Raw genomic sequence first — 19,842 nt, forward strand, 5'->3', positions numbered from 1 at the left:
ATAATAGGAATAGGCTGCATTTATCTTTAGCTGGAAGCTTAGGATTGCAACAATTGATTGAAATGTTTGTTTTCTACTGGTTTTTTAATGGTTGAAGGATAGGAAGAGTTCAACAGGAATGTGTGCAACACTTGTCACAAAAGCCTCCAACTCCCCTTTTAGATACCATCAACTATCCAATTCACATGAAAAAAAGGTTCTTACTATACAATATATTTCCAATTGACATGACGCGGACATGATCGTTATTCTTAATGACAACAAGCAAGTTTCCTTACCAACTGCTCCTGTGGGATCCTTGACAGTGCTTTGAGTAGGTTGCAGTAAAACCGGCCACTCAGAGAGCTAAGGGAAGTCGCTAAGGTTAGCATCAGTAGAATGGTGTTGACATTTGTTGAGGTTGTTGTTTGCAGATTGGAGGGCCTATGCACGAGCTGGCTGCAGAAGTCGATGAGTATGCTCGTTGGCTGATCATCGACACTCTTTGAAGAGCTCGGACTTGTCCAACCTTGATGACCTGAGAAAACGACAGGTCCAGTGTTGATCCATGTTGTAACTGAGAAAGGCAGGGAGAAAGCCGCAGATAAATACCATGGTAAATTATTAGTATTAGTACTACTTATTAAGACTATGTAAACGAACAGCATTTCAGAGGTGTTTGGGTGCAGCTGGCTTGGTAGAAACTTAGCGGATGCTCGTTTCTGTAAGCAATAGGATCATGGTCTTATACGAAGCTTGGCCAAATTGCACGAGGTCTTAATCACTGTGGAAGAAGGGTGAATTGGTGGATTTGGATCACATGTAGCTCAGTTCATGGCTGTTTGATGGAAACTTAAAGGTATATATCCTCATTGTCTATGTCAAATCAAATGATCAAGACTTACTAACACTTAATATTTTTGTAAATGAAATTTGGGTGCACTGGAGACCATTGGTTCTTCCTGATAGATACATCGCCCCGTTGAAAATCGAAGGGTCACTGGATAAACAAATAATGTAGCTAGGGTGATCGGAATTTGAATTTGATCGCCTTCAAAATTAGTTCTGTAGCAAGAGAATCTTTTGGCTTTGATATTATTCACATAGTGTTCTTTTGGGTATCCCACATCGAGTTGACAGACAAACTGAAAGGGGGTATAAAAGGAGTGAAATGGGAGGGTGCAAGCATGGGTTGTGGGGCCGGGATACACGCGCCATCGATCTCAACCCTAAACTCATCTCTGTGACCAGAGACAGTTGTGGGAGAAGGTTGTTTCGCCGAGAGTTCTCCTCTTGAAAAAAGAAACCGTCGATGCCCTAGGTGCGTGTAGACCCGGAGTGGTTAATCTTCTTCCCCTCCGGTTGGTGACTAAGGTGGTGCTGCTTGTCCTTCGGAATGGATGGATTTGTGGTCACTAGTTCCTCACCGCCTGGTACACCCCTCTTTTTCGCTACTACTTATATGTGTCGTAGTCATGGAAAACTACTAGTCCACTAAAATCCCTAGCATCTTCTGTTAGTTTGTTGCCGTCACAGTCATAGCCATGGAAGAAGTTGAGAAGATTATGTAACTATGTTATACTCCACTATGGTTACTAAGTTGAGAAGATTATAGAAGATTATATATATAACTATGTTATCTGGGGATGGATGGTGAAGTAGAACCAAGTGCTGACAAATTACTAAGTTGGCTTTTCAAATGCTATTTTTTTGGAACTCATGTCTTAGGTCTGATTAAATGTTCTATATTTCCTTATATATTCCTTAATAAATTTTTCATTTCACTTTTACTGTAAATAGACCATACTTTCCACTAGCTAATTCATTATCAAACTAAGGTCTACATTCCATTAACTTTTTCTATCCACTTTCCTTCACAAAGTCAAACAATTTTTCAAAATTTGTACCGATCAAATATGAGACATTTAATGGGACGGTAGGGAATAAGTGATTTATGTACTCCTACCTTCCAACAAAGCAAAAGCAATGTTGAAATGTATGCAGATATGTTCATTCCACAGCTAAGTAGAGTATATAAATGGCCATGAAGGCTACGACAAAATTTAGTGCACCGTTGGTCTATTTTGCTAAAGCTGTAATTAAATTGCTGTGAGCAATACATGGAGAAACATCATGAGTTGCTTGACTTTTTTGTTGTTTGGTATGAGCATATGTAAATGTCCTCTTCGTTGGATTACACTACCAAACATATTCTAATTTTTAAAGTCTGAAATTATTTTTTAGAAATAATAATAACAAGGAAATGTGTAATTTTCAAATTAAAATCATGCATCTAAACTTTTTGTGTCTCCATTAAAAAGCATCGGAAATTGTAAAACCTAACATCCCTTGAGAATGTGGAAATTGTATATATGTACCCTGACTGAAATAAATGATTTTATATTTTCAGTTCTTTGGCTATATAAAAAGTTATTGACATCTGCTAACTATGTGACCAGAAGGAATTATTTGAAGGTCAGTTCTTTCATATGTTGACCTGCCTTCTTTTTTGCAATATCTTGTTTTGCATTTGCATTTTATGTTTTGCGAACTTCAGCTCCTGTAGGCATTTCTTCTTGAATCTCCATTTACTTTGTATCCTTCATTTTTTAGTATCTAATCTTTGCACTTATTTTTTCCATTCTAAGCACTATGAGAAGCAACTAACAAAGAAACAAATCATTGAACTTTCGATTTCACATTTCTAGCATTGTAGGCTTATTTTGAAAATTAAAAGACCAGTAGCATATCATTGGAACAACTCAAAATCTAATTTAACATTGCCCTCTATAACTGACATCTACTGCACATTTTTTAAAAACGTTTCACTCAAAAGTTACATTTATATAAATAAAAATATACTAGTAAGTGGAGTACTATTCAACATTAAATAAATTTGACGCAAAATATATGTTTCGCTATTGATTTACAGTAGTGGGTCGCCAATATATATATTAAATTGCAAAAAACAAAAATTGTAGGAGTAAAATATAAATCACACGCCTGTATATATACACATCGACGATCTGTATCTATCACCTTCTTCCCAATAAACCATCGCTAAACCAATTTGTTCCCTTTCTACTCCGATGGACTTCTTCAAATCAGTCTTCTCGGAGCCCACCCCCTCCCTTTCCCCACCTACAACCCCCACCTCCCCAAACCCTTCTCCCGCCCCATCTTGGGGAATCGGATCCTCCCTCCTCAAAACCATAGCCTCAAAATCCGAATCCTTAATCGACAACTACTACAAAGATCTCCAGGAATTCAGCTCCGGCATAAAAAAGGAGACCTCCGTCATCCGCCAAGCCGCCACCCGCGCCGTCCAAGACCTCCCCGCCCGCCTCGAGTCCGGCGCCGCCATCGCCCAGGAGTCGCTCGAGGCCGTGGGTCAGGCGATTGACAACGTGGGCTCCACAGTCTCCGACATAATCGGTAAGGATTTGAACTTTGCCTCGAATGATAGTCATTTGGATCAGGGCGATGATGACAATAGCGTAGGAATTAGTGCTAGCCGTGATGCGGAATTGGGTTTTAGTGCTAGTGTTAAGCCCTATAGTAGGATTGATGCCATGGTCCGCGCCGTGCAATGTGATATCCGTACTTATATTGATGAAGTGGAGGAGAGTGGCTTTGCCGATTGGAGGTTGGGGTTTGTGTTGGAGGAGAGGAGGGGGGAGATTGAGGGGCTGCTCGGGGAGGAGGGCGCGGTCGCTGAGATTTACGGTGAGGTTGTGCCGGTTAAGGTTGATGAGGAGACGTTTTGGTGCAGGTACTTTTATCGGGTTGATAGGGTTGTGAGAGCGGAGGAGGCCAGATTGAGGATGGTGAAGAGGGCCATTTCCGGGGAGGAAGAGGAGGAATTGAGTTGGGATGTCGATGACGATGATGCTGAGGAGGATAATGGTGAATGTGAGTTGAAGGAGGATGGGGAGGGGGAGAAGGGAAAAGGGGTGGAAGGTTTGGGGGATGGAGATGAAGAAAAGGAACGAGGAAGGGATGACGAAGGTGGTGGTGTGTCGGGTGTGAAGGATGAAAATGAGAGTTTGGGGGGGAGATCAGTGTGCAATGAGAAGGAGGCTTCATCTGATGGGAAGCTTGGGAGTGATATCTCGATTATCTCAAGCCAACGGTCATCGCACGCAGACGATCTTGGATGGGATGAGATTGAAGATATTAGGAGTGGTGATGAGAGCAATGTTGATATTAGGAAGAAGTTGGTTGCTGCGGAGGAAGATGATGAAGAGCTCACTTGGGATATTGAAGATGATGATGACCACCATGTTTAACCTGTCATGTGAATGATATAGTAATGTATTCTGCCAAATGTTGATAACACTATGCAGTCTAGCTCTTTATGCACCTTTTAATGCTTCCATTCTATTCTTAACATTGTGTATATCCCATTTTGGAACAATTGTATCGTGTCAGGATTCGAACCGTGACTCATTTCTTGATTATATATCATGTTAAATCTTTCTACCTATGTTTTTGTTGCTAGTATTCAGATGATGCACTGAATATAACTTCTTACTGTTGATTGACATATTAATGTGCAATTTCATGCGCGAAAAAGGAGTTTCCTTTATCTATTCATGTTACCACATGCTATAATTTGAAGGGAGTCTTATGTAATATCAATAGATTGATCAAAGGTCGGATTGAAATATTAATTACACCTTCCAAATTGTAAATTGAGCCACTCTTGTGTGTGCGGTGTTCTCAATGAAGGCAAGATAAGAGGTTGCAGCACAGGGGGCGGAAGACGGAGGAGAACGGGGGGAGGTGATCGGCAGAGGAGGGGGAAAGAAGGTGAGGAGAAGGGTTGACGTACTCCCTCTCTAATAAGCATTTCCAGTAGTAAAAACAAAAGTTATTGATAATGTGGTAAATTAAAGAACTTAGATTACAGGCAAGGGTGAAATGATAAAATTGACACCATTTTTAATATAAAGTTCTGCAATGAAACGCATGCAATCTATGAAGTATTTGGAAACTGTGATAGAGTTTCCGAGTTGTATGCAAGATAAGGGGCATATGATGCATCATTTATCCAGTGACAGTGGATTCTAAAGTATATCATTTGCTTCATAAATTTCTAAGGAATAACAAAAAATAGAGTCAAATTGTGAATTCTTTATTGACACATGTAAGTTGGGATAATATTTTGTTCGAGCACACAACTCAAGTGCAGTGACGTTAACATTTTCACAGTTTCCACATCAACCAAAATAAAACACTTCAATTATCTAAACACATAGCAGAGTCTATGCACTAGTAATTAGAGTGTGGCCTCAGTTATCTTGTTTCAGCATCCGCAGAATGGTGAGGAACAGGTTGAGAACGTCCAGATAAAGGGTGACCGACGCCCAGATGTACTCGTCGTATGTGAAACGCTTGATTAGGTTCTCAGTATCATAAACAATGTATCCTGAGAAGATTATGGCACTGATCGCACTGTAGACAGCGACAGAGGTAGATCCCAATGGGTATACCATCTGCATTTACGACATGGAATACAATTAAACAGCTAATTCCAACATATGGAAAGAAAGATAGAGCGAAAGAGAGGAAGTACCTGAATAAAACCGGTCAAGATCAAGATGAACAGGCTAGTAAACAAGATTGGTCCCAGAAAGCTGAAGTCTTTTCCTTTCTTAGCAGCCCAGAAGGTGTAGCCAGTCAGTGCTGAAACTACAGCTGAGGTCAATATCAAAGCTTCAAGCACAAGTCTTCCTGTACATGATGGCAGAGTAGGAAGGATTAGACAAACAAACACCCTGTGTCGAACTCTGCCGATTTTCTAGTAAGCTACCAACCTTCAGTGTTAGCGCAGCTCACTCCAACAGTTAGACTCATAGAAGCAGTGAAGAGCCCGAGGAAAACCAAGTTCAATGGATGCTTCTGGCGATAGATATGGAGTGGCCACAACACTGTCATACAAATCAAATGTCTGTTAAATGCTCCGAACCCTAAACCCTGAACATATTAAAATCAATATTGTTTGATGCAACTGCTCCTCTGTACTTGATAGACATCATATAGGAACAATCATATTTGTAAGTTAGAATGTTCCAATCAGATAGAGAAATGCACAACATAAACCTCATGTAAATTGAAGAAACAGTCACTTAATCGTAGTTATCAGTAAATAACACAGCATGTGTAGCTAACAGTTTGCAACATGCATCAAGATACTCATGTTAACTTCCTACACATTCTATCAATCTAACAAAACACAATACATTGGTAGAGAAAATCATGATTTGTGAACTATAGCCCACAGGTGAAGGAAAAATCATAATTCAGTACAGATACTGTGAATAATTAGATATTCCATTATCAGGAGAATCATCGAACACTTTAAGATGAACCATATCATATATACTCCACGGTCAGACTTGAATGTATGATAGACCACATTCAGATGATATCTATCAACATATGCACCTATTAATCAGCTTCACATCTGCAAATTTAACCTACCTCATGCGAGTCAGTTCCCAGATCTATCAACATAGGTCAATACGAGGTGTAATCAAAAAATTTCTATGACAAATGTGACCAATTCATCAAATTGACCAATCATTGGAGGAAATAGTCAATCCTTGCGCAATTAACATTGATCGCACTCACAGATGAAGGGAGTGAAGACGAGGAAAAGAAGGAAGCCAGAATTGGCGCGAAGGAGGTCGTTAATCGGCGTGTAGAGAACAGTAGCGGCAGTGACAGCGGTGGTTACTAGGATCTGCGCGGCCAGTATGCCGTAGACTTTGCGTATGAATCCCCATCGCAGAAGATTCTCACCGTGGCCGATTCCGGGGTAGAGGCGCTCCCCGGACTCTATGTCAATGTCTCCGACCTTGTAGGCATCGGCAGTACTGACGGCGGTGAAGGTGTGCATCTTTCAGATCTGACCGTTGGATGATTCTCGCCGGTTTTTCCTTCTCTCTCTACAAATTTCGATTGCTTAGATTTTAGAAATGGAATGCGATGCGCTTTTTTATTCGATTCGTGGTAATTCGCTTCCCTATCCCCATCCACTTGTTAATTATTGAATTATAAATTAATTTTAATTTTGCAACTAATCATATTATTTGGATTACAGGATGTCAACTAGTAAAATGTATTGGATTATATGATCTTGCAACTGATCAAATTTTTAATATTGACATAACTTGATAATTTAATTTCGCCACGTTATTGGACGTCAACAATAACAACGTCACATTACATGCAGTGAAACGATATTGTATTATACAAACTAAAATAATTTTTTATGATTTATATCAAGAAAAAATGAGCTGGAAGTGGGAAACGAGAAACATGAATACAACTTATGAAATGAATTAATTTTTCATGGTACGACATTATTTTGCAGCCTTTGATATGACACAGTTTGGTTGACGTCTATTAGTGTCATGTAAATAAGTCATTAATTTATGCCAACGTGGAAATTTGGATGAGTGGTAAAATAAGAACAAATCGATAGTTTGATCATTTACAAGCAGATTTTAAAACTGGTATGTCGCATGCAGAATCAAAAATTGGCGAAAGTTAAGAATTTACAAGCAAATAGTATAACATTCATTTAATATCGATTATCGGATGGTTGAAGTCATGGTTCGCGTTCGAGCTGCGTCATATAAACATAAAGTTTTTCCCCCAACCATACAATTCCTAAACATACAAGATTTAAGAGGGCGTAGATGAGCGCAAGGTGTATAAGCACTACATTGAGTGCGCACACATGTTGCAAAATGCCCATCGTTCGAGGCAGGGGGTGATGACTCGAGCTTTGCCCTCAGCCCATGCGCCATGAGAAGAAGTACAATGTTCAAAGTGTTCCTAAAGGAGCTTTTGGATTGTCATGTCATTAATTAGAACCCTTTTTTCTGTATCTGTTAACATATGGTATTAGTATATTATACATTTCAATCGGTCTTTAATCTAATAGGTCTCTAACAAGTAGAGGTCATTCTTCCTAGTCTAACATTTTCTCCACACGATGATGTTTCACATTATTGTACAAGAATTTGTGTTTTCATCATTGAACATCATGTGGGTTTCACCGTCTCCATAATAGTGATCTCGCCAATAACTCATAGTACCTTCTTCCCCGCTGCAATTCATCTCTTCTTCATCATCCTCATTCACCACAAGCTCTACTTTCTTCCCTGTCTTCTTCTTCAATTTCTTCAATACCTTGTGCGGATTGATCTTTCCTATAACTACCACCCTATCCTCCGCCATGTCAGTCATCACCGTCTCCACGCCTGTGGATCGGAACAACTTGTTCATAATTATATATATAGTATTTTTTTTGGAAATGTTTTGGTCTTATTATAAATTGCCTATAAAGATAAATGGATATATATGATGAAACCTTTGAGTTTGGAAATTGCTCTGCCAACTCTTCTTTCACAGGCATTGCAATGCATAGGAACTCTGTATTCTGCCTCCACAACCTGTTCATGGAAATCAGTTTGTTGCTTTTATTATATAATAACCACATATCAAAATTTTTAAAGCACACATATATATGTAATATTTGAATGTATGTATCTTACACTGTCTGCTTTCTTGTAGCAATCCATTGAGATATTCATTGGAATTGAAGAAAGAAATGAATTATTGTAGGCAGAAATCTGGAGGATGTTGTAGGTGGATACACTTTTTTTTGTTTTCTTTTTTCCACTTTTCTAGGAAAGGAGAAATATAGTTAGTTATTTCAGTTATTTAGATGGCCCTATGGTAGTATTAAGAATTTTCTTGCTCTCTCTGTTTTGGTATATGTTCTCCAACTAGTTTGGTCTGATTTAGAAGTCAAATCTTGTGGTGAATTAATGTTGTCAAAAGTAAATTCACATTTTACATTAATCATTTAAGGATTAAAATCACAAATATGTAAAATAATTTAAATGTACAACCCCAAAACATATAGTTAAGCACCTTGATATAATCAATCAAATGCATATTTACATTTAATATAATTGTATGCAATTTGCATTATTTATAAAATTAATCAAAACTTCTTTCTTATCTCTACCACAAAAACAACAATCATAATTTTTTATATTGTATTAATGGACAGGATAAGCACTTCAATATTGTTCACATTAAATAATTAATACACAATAATAATCATTAATACTAAAGAGTCAAACAAGTACACAGATACAATAGCTAAGTAAGCATTACACAACAAATTTAAACTATAACAATAGTTCACAAGTTTTGAAAAATAAATTATAAGCAATATTAATATTGGAATTACAAATATAATCAACCTAAACAAAACCTCATAGTTACAGGTTAAATATTTTAATAAAGAAAATAGATCAAATAGATTGAAATACCCTTTGTTTGGTTACCAGGATTCTGTCTGGGAAAGTAATCTCATTCCTTAAATTTTAAATTCTTGTGTTTGTTTCGGTTTTTAATCAAACTGGGAAAGTAATCAGAATCCGAGAACAAGGAAAGTCAGTACAACTTTCCAGGATTCTGAATCCTAACTTTTCTTAGGTATTCTTTTTCCCAGTTTCAAGATTCTTACATATTTAAGCAATATAGTATAGTTTTATTATTATTATTATTATTATTATTATTATTAATTACTATGTTTTAAAAATAATTTAAAAGTATAAATTATACTTAATTTCACTGTAATAAATAACTATAATTAAAATTATCATAATTATAACTATATTTTATAATAATTCATAATATTAATTAATAATTTATTAATAATTAAAATATAATTATATAATATAAATTGTATAATGAATAATAATTATTATATTTTATAAATTAATAATTAATCAATAAAGTCACAATGCAATTTTAATTTATAAAATTTATTCAATTATAATATATGTAAATATTATCATTATAATATAATAATTATTATATTTATTATGATGGATAATCCATATTTAAACTATCCATCGTAATGATAAATATAATAATATAATTATTATTATTTATAACAATAATTTATTAAAATTTACAATATTATTCTTTTTTATAAATAAAAAAATAATAAGTATATTTTTAGTCCGTTTAAATTAAGTATAAATTTAAAATCTTGATATTCTCCAAACACAGGAAAGTAAAGTTACTAGGAATTATATTCCCGGGATTCATTTTTCCAGTAATCATTTTCCTTGTCAACTTTACTTTCCCGCCAACCAAACATGACCTTTATGGGTTTGAGAGTATTTTCATCTAAAAAAATTTGATATATTGAAAAGGTATTACATTGAAGTAATGGTCCTTAAAAGATATTTCAAATGTTACTTATCAAAATTGATACCCTGATAAAGTTCGCGAACCCAAATCCTGAGATCTTTGGCCAACGCACACATACTAAAATAATAATAATAATAATAATAATAATAATAATAATAATAATAATAATAATAATAATAATAATAATAATAATATGAACCTTGGATTCACACATTGATTCGTGAATCGTTAACATAAACCGGACTTACCCCCATTTCCTCGATGTATGTCACTCTTTATATACGATATAAAGTATGTAAACGTAGTAAGATTTATGTTGCAAGTATTATTGAGAACCAAGTATGATTTGATTCTAATATCTTTTCCTTTTCTAACCTAGATCAAATAAAATAATTCATAAAATTCACGCAATTAAAATCAGAAGAACTAAACTTAGAACGTGTAACACCAGTAAAATTGTTACAGAAGCTAAGATTTACTCCTATATTAAAAAAAAAAAAAAAAAAAAAAAAGCTAACGAGTACAAGCCCTCAATCTTTAAATTATAGAATTAGGTCGTTCGATTAAATCATAAATTCGGTTTTTGCTTAGGCCGAATTGAAATACAACGACAAGTTGATGTATTGGGCCATAAAATACTAAACTACTACTAAAGGTGTGTAATTAATCATTACAATTTTCAAACCTAATTTAATATCCATTTGTTTAATGCTGGTCAGACTTAAATTATTCTACTCATATTAACTAAACTTATAAACTTTTACTCGGAAGGCCCTTCAAGATCTTGAATTATCTACTCATGAATTCATTAAATTTAGTAATTTACAATCTTGTTTTGCCACTATACAGATAGACGGTAGATATACACCCAAAAATTAAAAAAAAAAAATTAATTAAAAAATATGATGCCATTAATTAAAGGATTAATTTGACATTTTAGTGACACTGGTATTAAAAAAACTAGTAATAAAAATTATGACATGTTGATTTATGGCAGGTGTTGAATTAATAGCCAAGCAACTAAACATACAATCAGAGATTGTTGTAGGCGACATTCTCTTGCAATTTTGGGACCATTTTTAGAAGTTTACAGCAACATCCCTTTTGAACTTTCAATTTTGAAACCCTAGTTTATTTCCCAGCAATTAACACTTGTATCACCCATTTAGTGTTTACAAACACAATAACAACCACTCGATCACATTCTTTTTTTCTTCCAAAACTCATAACTTGTAGTATTATTTTTATTAAGTTATTTATACTTTACTATATAAAAAGCGGCATTTATTAAATTTATTAGCTACTGAAATGAATGAGAATGCTAAAACCGAATAAAATGAAAGTTCTATTTTAATAAATGAAGAAATAGAATGTGGCGTGCAAAATAAATAAAACATTTATGGCTTAATGTAGGAGTAATTTACAAAGGGATATATTTAATGAGAAATGCATTTGTGATATTTCGTTGACGTATACACAAACTACACAGATAACACTGTTAAATATAAATAAAAACATTAATTAAATATTATATTAGTTGGATTATAATTATCCATTAATTAATTATGAGACTGTAAATTAATCCAATCCAAAATTATCATAAAGAACTACTGAATATGATATCAAAATTTAATTTTCATCAGACCAGAAATTTTAATGACAGTTAAAAAAAGGAAAAATAAATATTGTACTTGAAACATATATTAACACAACTTGCAAGGTCAAAGTGTAATTTCCTAAAAGTTTCCTGCTTTTTCTTTTTCTTTCTTCTGATTTCAGAAATCAACAACAAAAAAACAAAATCAGAAGAGCCAGATTCCAGTTCGAATCTCTCTCTGCCTCTCTCTTCTGAGAAGAAATAGAAACGTCATACTATAAGAAACTGTGCTGCTTTTTGAGCCCTTTTCTAATATGTGACGATACACACATACATACTTGTATATCACGATTTATGTTTCGATTGCATGATTTATTTCGTATATTGTTTTCTATAATTCGTGAAAAGGAGTGAAGGGGTGGTCAGGAAAGATCTTGATTGCTTGAATCTCTAATGGAACAGCTCATCAACTTCATTATTAGACCGCCCAGGTGAGATAAATCAAATCTGAAAATTCTACAGTAATATTTGTGTTTGTTTAATGATTTGAAGTTTCAATCTTTTGCAAAGTCTGATGTGAATTTTGCCTATTTTCATGTGTGTGTGAGAGCTTGGATTTACTATCGGAATTGTGTGTGCATTTTTGGTAGTGGGAATTGTATATACCCCGCCTTTATGTGAATTTTATTTCTTTCTAACTAATTTTTACTAATATTGATTTGATCTCACAATTGTTTGTATTCGGTGCAATCGGTGGTTAGGTATTTGCGAAAATCATGTATCTGAATTTGGGTTGTGAGTTCTACTTCTAGTATACAAATGCTGCTGAAGTATTTTTTATTTCTTTTTCTTGGCTGAATTTTACTTTCTTGTAAAATTGATTCTCTGGTTAATATATTGAGTATTGTCAGCGAAAGTTTGGAATCTTGATCTTGTAGTTATTATTGAGTAAGAATTATTTTTAGGGCAGGTTGCCGGCTAGATTGAAACCTTTAATTGGTATTAAAATTTTAATCTCACTCTTGATTAACGAAGAATCCTTTCCTTGCATAGTTGATGCCCTTTTAGCATAGGCGAGCATAGTTTTATTTATTTCATGAGATTAATTAATTAGTGAACTCTGATATACTCCCTAACTTAGATTTGCATGAAGGAGCAATCAAATGTGTTTTTTTCCTGTGAGCATTGTTTTAGCCAGAATTATTCAAAATTATGTAGGGATACTCTTAAACATAATGCAGTCTGTTTCAGTTGAAGGATAAGAAATAACACATATAGGAGGTGTTCGGTTTGCAAGATTGTATCCGGGATTAAATTTTTAGTGTGTTTGGTTCATGATATTCAACCCCACAACTCAATCCTAGATGGGTAATCATGGGATAATTAGTCATAGCTAACCCCCTATGACTAAAATAATCTCACAATTCAATCCTAGATTGTATCTTGGTATTATTTTATCTTGCAAACCGAACACCACATAATGTAAATAATATATGTAAATGTTGACTCAACTGGCTCTAAATGTAACGACTGCAGAATCATTATGGCCGAGCTAGTTTTTCTATTTTCTTTGGTTCATATGACGGAATAACCAACTGACTCAGCTTCCTTTATCTGGATTGCAGAGCTGAATACAATCCAAAAAATGATTTGTTAGACCAAGAATTTTTGCTGAAAGGCAAGTGGTACCAGAGGAAAGATCTGGAGGTAAGCAGTTCTTATATATAACCATCATTACACAGCAGTTTCCTCGCTTCCTGCATTGCATTTGTCACCACTAGTTCTAATACTTTCATATACTTCCTTTATAGTATTGATTATCTGTGACTTACTTGGCTATATTTATACATGTTATATCTGCTGCTACTGTACTGTCTTACTGTTTCTAGATGTCATGCCAATGGCTTGATATCGGGTATAAAAAGTTGTTTTCCAGCTGTTTTTCTTGTAACATGACATGAGCTCACACTTAGATTTGTTATTCTTCCTCATTTTTTTTTGGGGGGGGGGGGTTAGAAGGAAACCTATGATCAAATAAAATATTTTGTGGAAGTGGATCCTGTTTTTTCTTGAATAAAACCATATTGTTAGCCTTCACTTTTCTCGTTAGTCATTTATCAATGTCTTTTGTTTTTTCACATCTTCCTCGTCAGCTTGAAATATAAGGTTCTTATATTAATTAACTGTTATTTTAGGTCGTGTTTCATAGGCAAATATTGGGTCTGACTTTCGATGTTTTTCCTCCCAATCTAGAAACATTTAGTGAGATAAAGTGATATGTTTGACCTGCAGGTTAAAAATAGCCGAGGAGATGTTCTGCAATGTAGCCATTACATGCCCGTTGTCCCTCCTGAAGGAAGTACACTACCCTGTGTAATCTATTGTCATGGAAATAGGTTAGTTATTCTGATAACTGGAGAAGTATTAGTTCCGGAACCCTTTCATCAGCGTGATTGAGTTTGTTTGAATTGGGTTCCAACTTCCAATTACTGTTCCGTCTTCCATCAGCTCTGCCTGCTCTTGGACTTTAGCTATTGAGGTTTCTTTGCTTTATGTTATACTCGGATTTTATATTTTCTGATTTGTTGAAACTTTGTTCTTGTAAGCTTGAATGTGATGGGGGGAGGGGGACTGGAGGCACAATTAACACTATATTGATTGGTTACGAGTTATGACTAACATTTATTGGATTGTCACATACCTTGATGAATCAGTTCTCCCTTTATATTTGAAACCGTGCATATCATGTGGAAGCTTCATGTTTAGTTTGTCCCTTTATTCCAATTCTGTTCACAAAGTAGCTCTTTGTCTTGGTCTTTCTGCAGTGGCTGCCGTACAGATGCCAGCGAAGCTGCTGTTATATTGTTACCATCAAACATCACAGTTTTTACTCTGGACTTCTCTGGTTCTGGACTCTCTGGTGGGGAGCATGTTACTTTGGGTTGGAATGAAGTAAGTGGCCTGAAAGTCATCTCATCTTTGCTTGCTTTCTTTGACCTCTTTCTAGTGCCAATAGTCTGGAAGAAATATAATGGAGGTGGTCTAAACATAGCATGTTTTCCAATTTTTCTTACTCTGGCTATAATCTTCAGGGATTTGTTTATCTCAGTTATAGGACCAATTTCTTGAAAGTGACTTTTATTCTTCGACTTTTGTAACATTTAAATGTTTAGTTTGAGATTGATTACACCAGCTACTGAAATTTTCCAGCCATATTAGCCACTTTTAAGTATTATGTCCATTTTATTTTTATGAAAAATAGATAAGTTTTAAGCAGGCTTATCTATCTGGAATTTTGTGATGTACGATTTTGAGAGATTGTGGATCCTCATTATCTATGAGGAAGAGAGATGATAATGCATCCAAGAACAATGAGAGAACTTAAGGTGAATACTGTCTGTGGATGCAATGGAAAAGTCTTAACATATTGTTGGACATATATATAATGACCAATATTGGGAGAATATGGAGTAGCATTTTTGGACATCAAAGATTTAATACAAAATGTTTCTAATTATTTTCTTGTTCTATGGCTCTACTAGTCAAGTTAGATATAGCGTGTCTGAGTTTCATGTTAATTTGGTCTTGTTTTTGCAGAAAGATGATCTCAAAGCTGTGGTTGATTATCTACGTGCAGATGGAAATGTTTCTTTGATTGGATTGTGGGGTCGCTCCATGGGTGCTGTTACTAGGTCATTATGCTGTTTCTTTTTCTAGAGATGCTTATTTATGAGTATCTTATGTATTCTCATGCATACATTGGTCAGTCCCGAGGGTTCGATTTCTGGAAGAATTTTTATGTTCCTCAACTATCTATTTTTGTTTTTACTCTCTCCTTTTCTGGGGTTGGGGAGGTGTGGTTTACATGCGCTTCTTTACATTTACCTGATGTATGAAACTTTACTATGCTCAAAAGTTTGAAGATATTATGGTTACTTAAGAAAAGACTAATCAAAATAAGATAACTTGGAATGTGATAGTTGTATGCCAAAAGCTCCTTAATATATTTGCTTTATAACTACTGCTATTGAATACGAAAGAATATGGACAGCATATCTGGCTGTCTAGTTAAATTCCGTATTTTGGTCATTTAAAATATGTCAAGTCTAAATATTGTTCCTTCACTTTTTGCTCTAGCTTTCATCTTGTTAACATAGAAATATTTACTTCTTTCAGCTTGATGTATGGAGCCGAGGATCCTTCAATTGCAGGAATGGTTTTGGATAGCCCCTTCTCTGATTTGGTAGATTTGATGATGGAACTGGTTGATACATACAAAGTTCGGCTCCCCAAATTCACTGTAAGCCGACCAGTAAATTTTCAGCGAGAGCTCCATCCTTTCACTAATCACTAATCAGGTTGCTCTTTATCTTTTCTCTAACTGTAGGTTAAGTTTGCTATCCAGTATATGAGAAAAGCTATCCAGAAGAAGGCAAAATTCGATATTATGGAGTTAAACACAATTAAGGTATCTTATCTGAACATTCATTTCATATTGCTTATGTCTTATGCCATCGTAATTCTGAACTCTGTAACGTTCACATTTTTTTTATCAAGTACTATGTTGTATCAGTTATACTCCCTCCGTTCCATAGTAATGGAGGCGTTTCTTTTCGGTACAGAGATTAAGAAAAATTGTGTTAGGTAAGTTAAGTAAAGGGAGAATAAAGTGGAAAATGATAAAGGTAGAGAGATGAAGAGAGAAAAAAGTAAGAGAGAGTAAAGTAGGTGTGAAAAAATGTGTTGACTTTTACTAAAAAGGGAAATGACTCTATTACTATGGAACGTACTAAAATGGCAAATGACTCTATTACTACAGAATGGAGGGAGTATATCTTAATATCTTTATCCTCTTTGAACCTTTCTTTCGGAGAATGGGTTCAGTAACAGTCCAACGTCAGGCTGCGTCGGAAATAAAAACATTTAACCCATTACCTGGTGTTCTAGGCTTCTAGCAAAATACAACATTTTATCATTTATGTTCTAGACTATACTGGAACTCTTATTCTCATCTTCAGGTTGCAAAATCTTGCTTTGTCCCTGTTCTGTTCGGCCATGCCATTGAAGATGATTTTATACAACCCCATCACTCTGATCGTGTTTTCGATGCTTATGTGGTAATAATTACACCTTGTAAATGTTTTCCTTTTTTTTAAGGTTTGCTTCATACTACATAGTTTGGTTGATGAATATTATGCTCAACGTGGCTGTACAATTGCCCTTCTGGTCTCCTCTTATGAGGTTCGCCATTGCAACTGGGCGATGCATTATTATGTCATGCATGTTATGTTCCACTGGACCTTAGTAGTTGGTCTAGCCCTCCCGAATTTGCTGTTGGACATTAGTTAACATGTCTTATACTTCAATTTGACCTTTTAATTTTGGAAATATTGGTTAATATATTATCTAGAGCAAGTGATTGAAGTATAAGACATGCCGACTATTTTCAACTTATGTCAAACTGAAGTATACTTAAAAGGTCTTATACTTTAATTTGGACAATAGCGCCGGCCAATATCGTTGTTTTCTACTTGTTTCATTTCTATCTCTATATTTACTAAATCTTGATTCACAGGGGGACAAGAATATTATCAAGTTCGAGGGGGATCACAACTCTCCCCGACCTCAGTTTTATTTTGATTCTATAAGTATCTTTTTCAACAATGTATTACAACCACCCGAGGATGAAGGAGGAGGTAGATACTTCGACTTGAGTAATGACTATTTCACCAGGGTAAACTGCTTGCTTTCTACCAGCACTTTTGTCCTCAAATTTTAATTAAACTGGAGGTGATGTTGATACATCATTTTTCATAATTTCAAAACCTTCAGGGTAGATGGAGCACGGTCCAGGATGTGGAGCTTTCAGATGAATTATTGGGTTCACCTTCTGGTACATATCTCATTGATGTTTTTCGATTATAGTTTCATATTTCAAGCAGATGGGCACTGGTTCATGTTTTGTCTAATTCAGGTCCACCAGCTACTAGCACTGAGGATGCCATCAGGCAACTTCGCTCCAGGAGACCTATGAGTGCAACCGTGGTAAGTTACTGTTTCCGAGATTTCAGAGGCATTCAGTCAACAAACTATAACCGGCACATTTTTATTACTCTACGGAAAGATCTTTCACTTCAAATTCTGGATTCCAACCAACTCAGGAGATGACCACTAAATTTCAGTATATGCAGTCTATTTTTGGTTATCTGGATAATGGCTGATTGGTATGCTGTTATATTCCAGGTTCCAGCAGATATCTCATCCAAAGATAATCAACCTGATTTGGAGGTATTCGTCTTTTTCTGAAGTTCTCTTACACGTATCTTCTGAATTGCTTGTGCGTGTGCTTTACTGCATAATTTTACTCTATCAAATTGAATGCAGAAAGAAGTACTAACAATTTAGTTTAGCAGTACTGCTCATCACGGGAAAAGCTAAATTCTCCCTTTCTAATAACAACCCTGATGAACTTGCTAAATTCTCCATTTTATGCCTTACCATTTGCCGTTTTATATGATATATCCCCAAGTATGAAGACTTACAACGGGGAAATACCATTTTATGCCTTACCGTTTGCCGTTTTATATGATATATCCCCAAGTATGAAGACTTACAAGTTACAACACAATATCCATACTCTCTCTCTGCCCTACTTGTTTTTTTGGGGGCGGCTGGGGTGCGACTCAGAAACCGGAAATCCACATGGAATGTCCATGTTGAAATGGTTCCTTTTTTTTTTTGGTAGAAATCGTTGATTTGCAAGAAAGAAAGTGATAGTGTTGAACCTTAGTCATGTGAATTATATTTTCTTCTGCAGGTGGAGAGTCGGAGCTCTGATGCTCAGCCATCGACTTCTAACATGATAAGCCTTGAATTCCCAAGAGATAGCCCTCATGGTTCTCTTGTGCCTGGATCAATAGATGATGACGAATATGTCGAGTACTCTCTTGATATGATGGCAGATTTCCCGAGCAATGTTGAAGAAGAAGAAAGGGTGAATACTAGCAATGTTTTTAGGATTTGAGTTCTCTCCTTTATAAGTATGTTAAAATGTTCGTTTCTGATACTGCTCAATCTGCTAGATGTTGATGGTGGCCATATTCGAGTCTTTGAAGGACTCAAAGGAACCATCATCAAGCGTTGGCAGCAGTTCTCTCCCTAAACCAGAACCGGCACCAAAAGACGAAGTAGGAGCAATATTACCACAATCGTATACTTTTGAAAATCAAACATCTTCCGAAGCAGAAGCTTCTAAAACTTGCTCTTCTAGTGACACGCAGAAAGCCGACACAAGCACAGAAAAGAACCCAACGAGCAATGCTGGTGCCTCACCTCCTAAGCAAGGAGAAACAAGCAGGCCGATGAAGTCTCAGATTGATGCGCCGTCAGAAGATCATAGGCAGTCCGATGGCGACATGGCTGACCGAACGAAAGTCACCATGGAAGTGGAGAAAAACCCCACAACAAATATCATCGACGGTTTGTTGCGTCGTTGGGATATCTTCAGAAACAGATAGTGTTGTGCTTGTTGGTGTGATGGAAAGAGATTGCATATGGTGAGAGTGTCTGAAATAGGTTAGCATTTGCAGACAGTTACCACTTTGAAAATATGATGTGTTTCATTTGTTGTAACTAACTAATGGTTGAATATTCTTTCCAAGGCTTGTACAGATGATGCAGATGATTTGCTTACTCCTAACTGATCTCGAAATTATATGGTGATTCATTCGCTAAGTTTGTTTTGATTGTTGATAACTGTTTAACCAGTAACAGCTTATTCATTGAAGCTCCTAAATATATTGTAATACAACTTGTAAGGGAGCTATATTGTAATACAACTTGTAAGGGAGCTATATTGTAGCATAACTTACCAATTTCTATTGAACCTCTAATTATTAGCTTTATTTGTTGAATGATTTTTTAAAATTTTTATTAGACAATTATGAATATTTAATCTCGACTTAGTGCAGTTAACATCTAGTATTGAATTAGAGTTGGTCAATGCTTCGATTTTG

The 19,842-nt window shown here is 35.5% G+C and overlaps 4 protein-coding genes and 1 long non-coding RNA gene across 6 annotated transcripts; 3 read left to right on the forward strand and 2 right to left on the reverse strand.

Annotated features, from left to right (window-relative positions):
• Positions 1 to 106: 106 nt before the first annotated feature.
• LOC148927196 (uncharacterized) lies at positions 107 to 1,699 on the forward strand. The gene is made up of 2 exons (XR_016137660.1): positions 107 to 595; positions 669 to 1,699. It is a non-coding gene; the product is annotated as an uncharacterized LOC148927196 (long non-coding RNA).
• Positions 1,700 to 2,967: 1,268 nt separating this feature from the next.
• On the forward strand, positions 2,968 to 4,465 carry LOC148927197 (BSD domain-containing protein). The gene has a single exon (XM_089069813.1). The coding sequence runs from the start codon at positions 3,069 to 3,071 to the stop codon at positions 4,266 to 4,268; it is 1,200 nt and encodes a 399-aa protein (XP_088925939.1). The 5' UTR covers positions 2,968 to 3,068; the 3' UTR covers positions 4,269 to 4,465.
• A 630-nt stretch (positions 4,466 to 5,095) lies between these two features.
• Positions 5,096 to 6,958, reverse strand: LOC125223094 (BI1-like protein). The gene is made up of 4 exons (XM_089069952.1): positions 6,616 to 6,958; positions 5,799 to 5,912; positions 5,558 to 5,715; positions 5,096 to 5,477 (listed from the first exon to the last, which is right to left on the reverse strand). The coding sequence occupies exons 1-4, from the start codon at positions 6,881 to 6,883 to the stop codon at positions 5,274 to 5,276; spliced, it is 744 nt and encodes a 247-aa protein (XP_088926078.1). The 5' UTR covers positions 6,884 to 6,958; the 3' UTR covers positions 5,096 to 5,273.
• A 791-nt stretch (positions 6,959 to 7,749) lies between these two features.
• Positions 7,750 to 8,435, reverse strand: LOC148927198 (Heavy metal transport/detoxification superfamily protein). The gene is made up of 2 exons (XM_089069898.1): positions 8,366 to 8,435; positions 7,750 to 8,255 (listed from the first exon to the last, which is right to left on the reverse strand). The coding sequence occupies exons 1-2, from the start codon at positions 8,418 to 8,420 to the stop codon at positions 7,996 to 7,998; spliced, it is 315 nt and encodes a 104-aa protein (XP_088926024.1). The 5' UTR covers positions 8,421 to 8,435; the 3' UTR covers positions 7,750 to 7,995.
• Positions 8,436 to 12,012: 3,577 nt separating this feature from the next.
• On the forward strand, positions 12,013 to 19,561 carry LOC148927199 (uncharacterized). 2 transcript variants are annotated; one of them, XM_089057362.1, is made up of 15 exons: positions 12,013 to 12,318; positions 13,453 to 13,534; positions 14,120 to 14,223; positions 14,653 to 14,779; positions 15,425 to 15,519; positions 16,004 to 16,127; positions 16,215 to 16,295; positions 16,846 to 16,944; positions 17,403 to 17,561; positions 17,660 to 17,720; positions 17,802 to 17,872; positions 18,071 to 18,115; positions 18,645 to 18,821; positions 18,910 to 19,014; positions 19,098 to 19,233. In XM_089057362.1, exons 1-15 carry the CDS (start codon positions 12,281 to 12,283, stop codon positions 19,098 to 19,100), a joined length of 1,371 nt encoding a protein of 456 aa, XP_088913488.1. In that variant the 5' UTR covers positions 12,013 to 12,280; the 3' UTR covers positions 19,101 to 19,233. The 2 variants fall into 2 exon arrangements, with proteins under 2 accessions (XP_088913488.1, XP_088913487.1); XM_089057361.1 differs by having other exon boundaries at positions 18,910 to 19,561.
• The last annotated feature ends 281 nt before the right edge of the window (positions 19,562 to 19,842 follow it).

This window comes from Salvia hispanica, chromosome 4 (assembly GCF_029641045.1).
Source record: "Salvia hispanica isolate PSC_SH4W2 chromosome 4, Shi_PSC_v1, whole genome shotgun sequence".
Taxonomy (NCBI): domain Eukaryota; kingdom Viridiplantae; phylum Streptophyta; class Magnoliopsida; order Lamiales; family Lamiaceae; genus Salvia; species Salvia hispanica.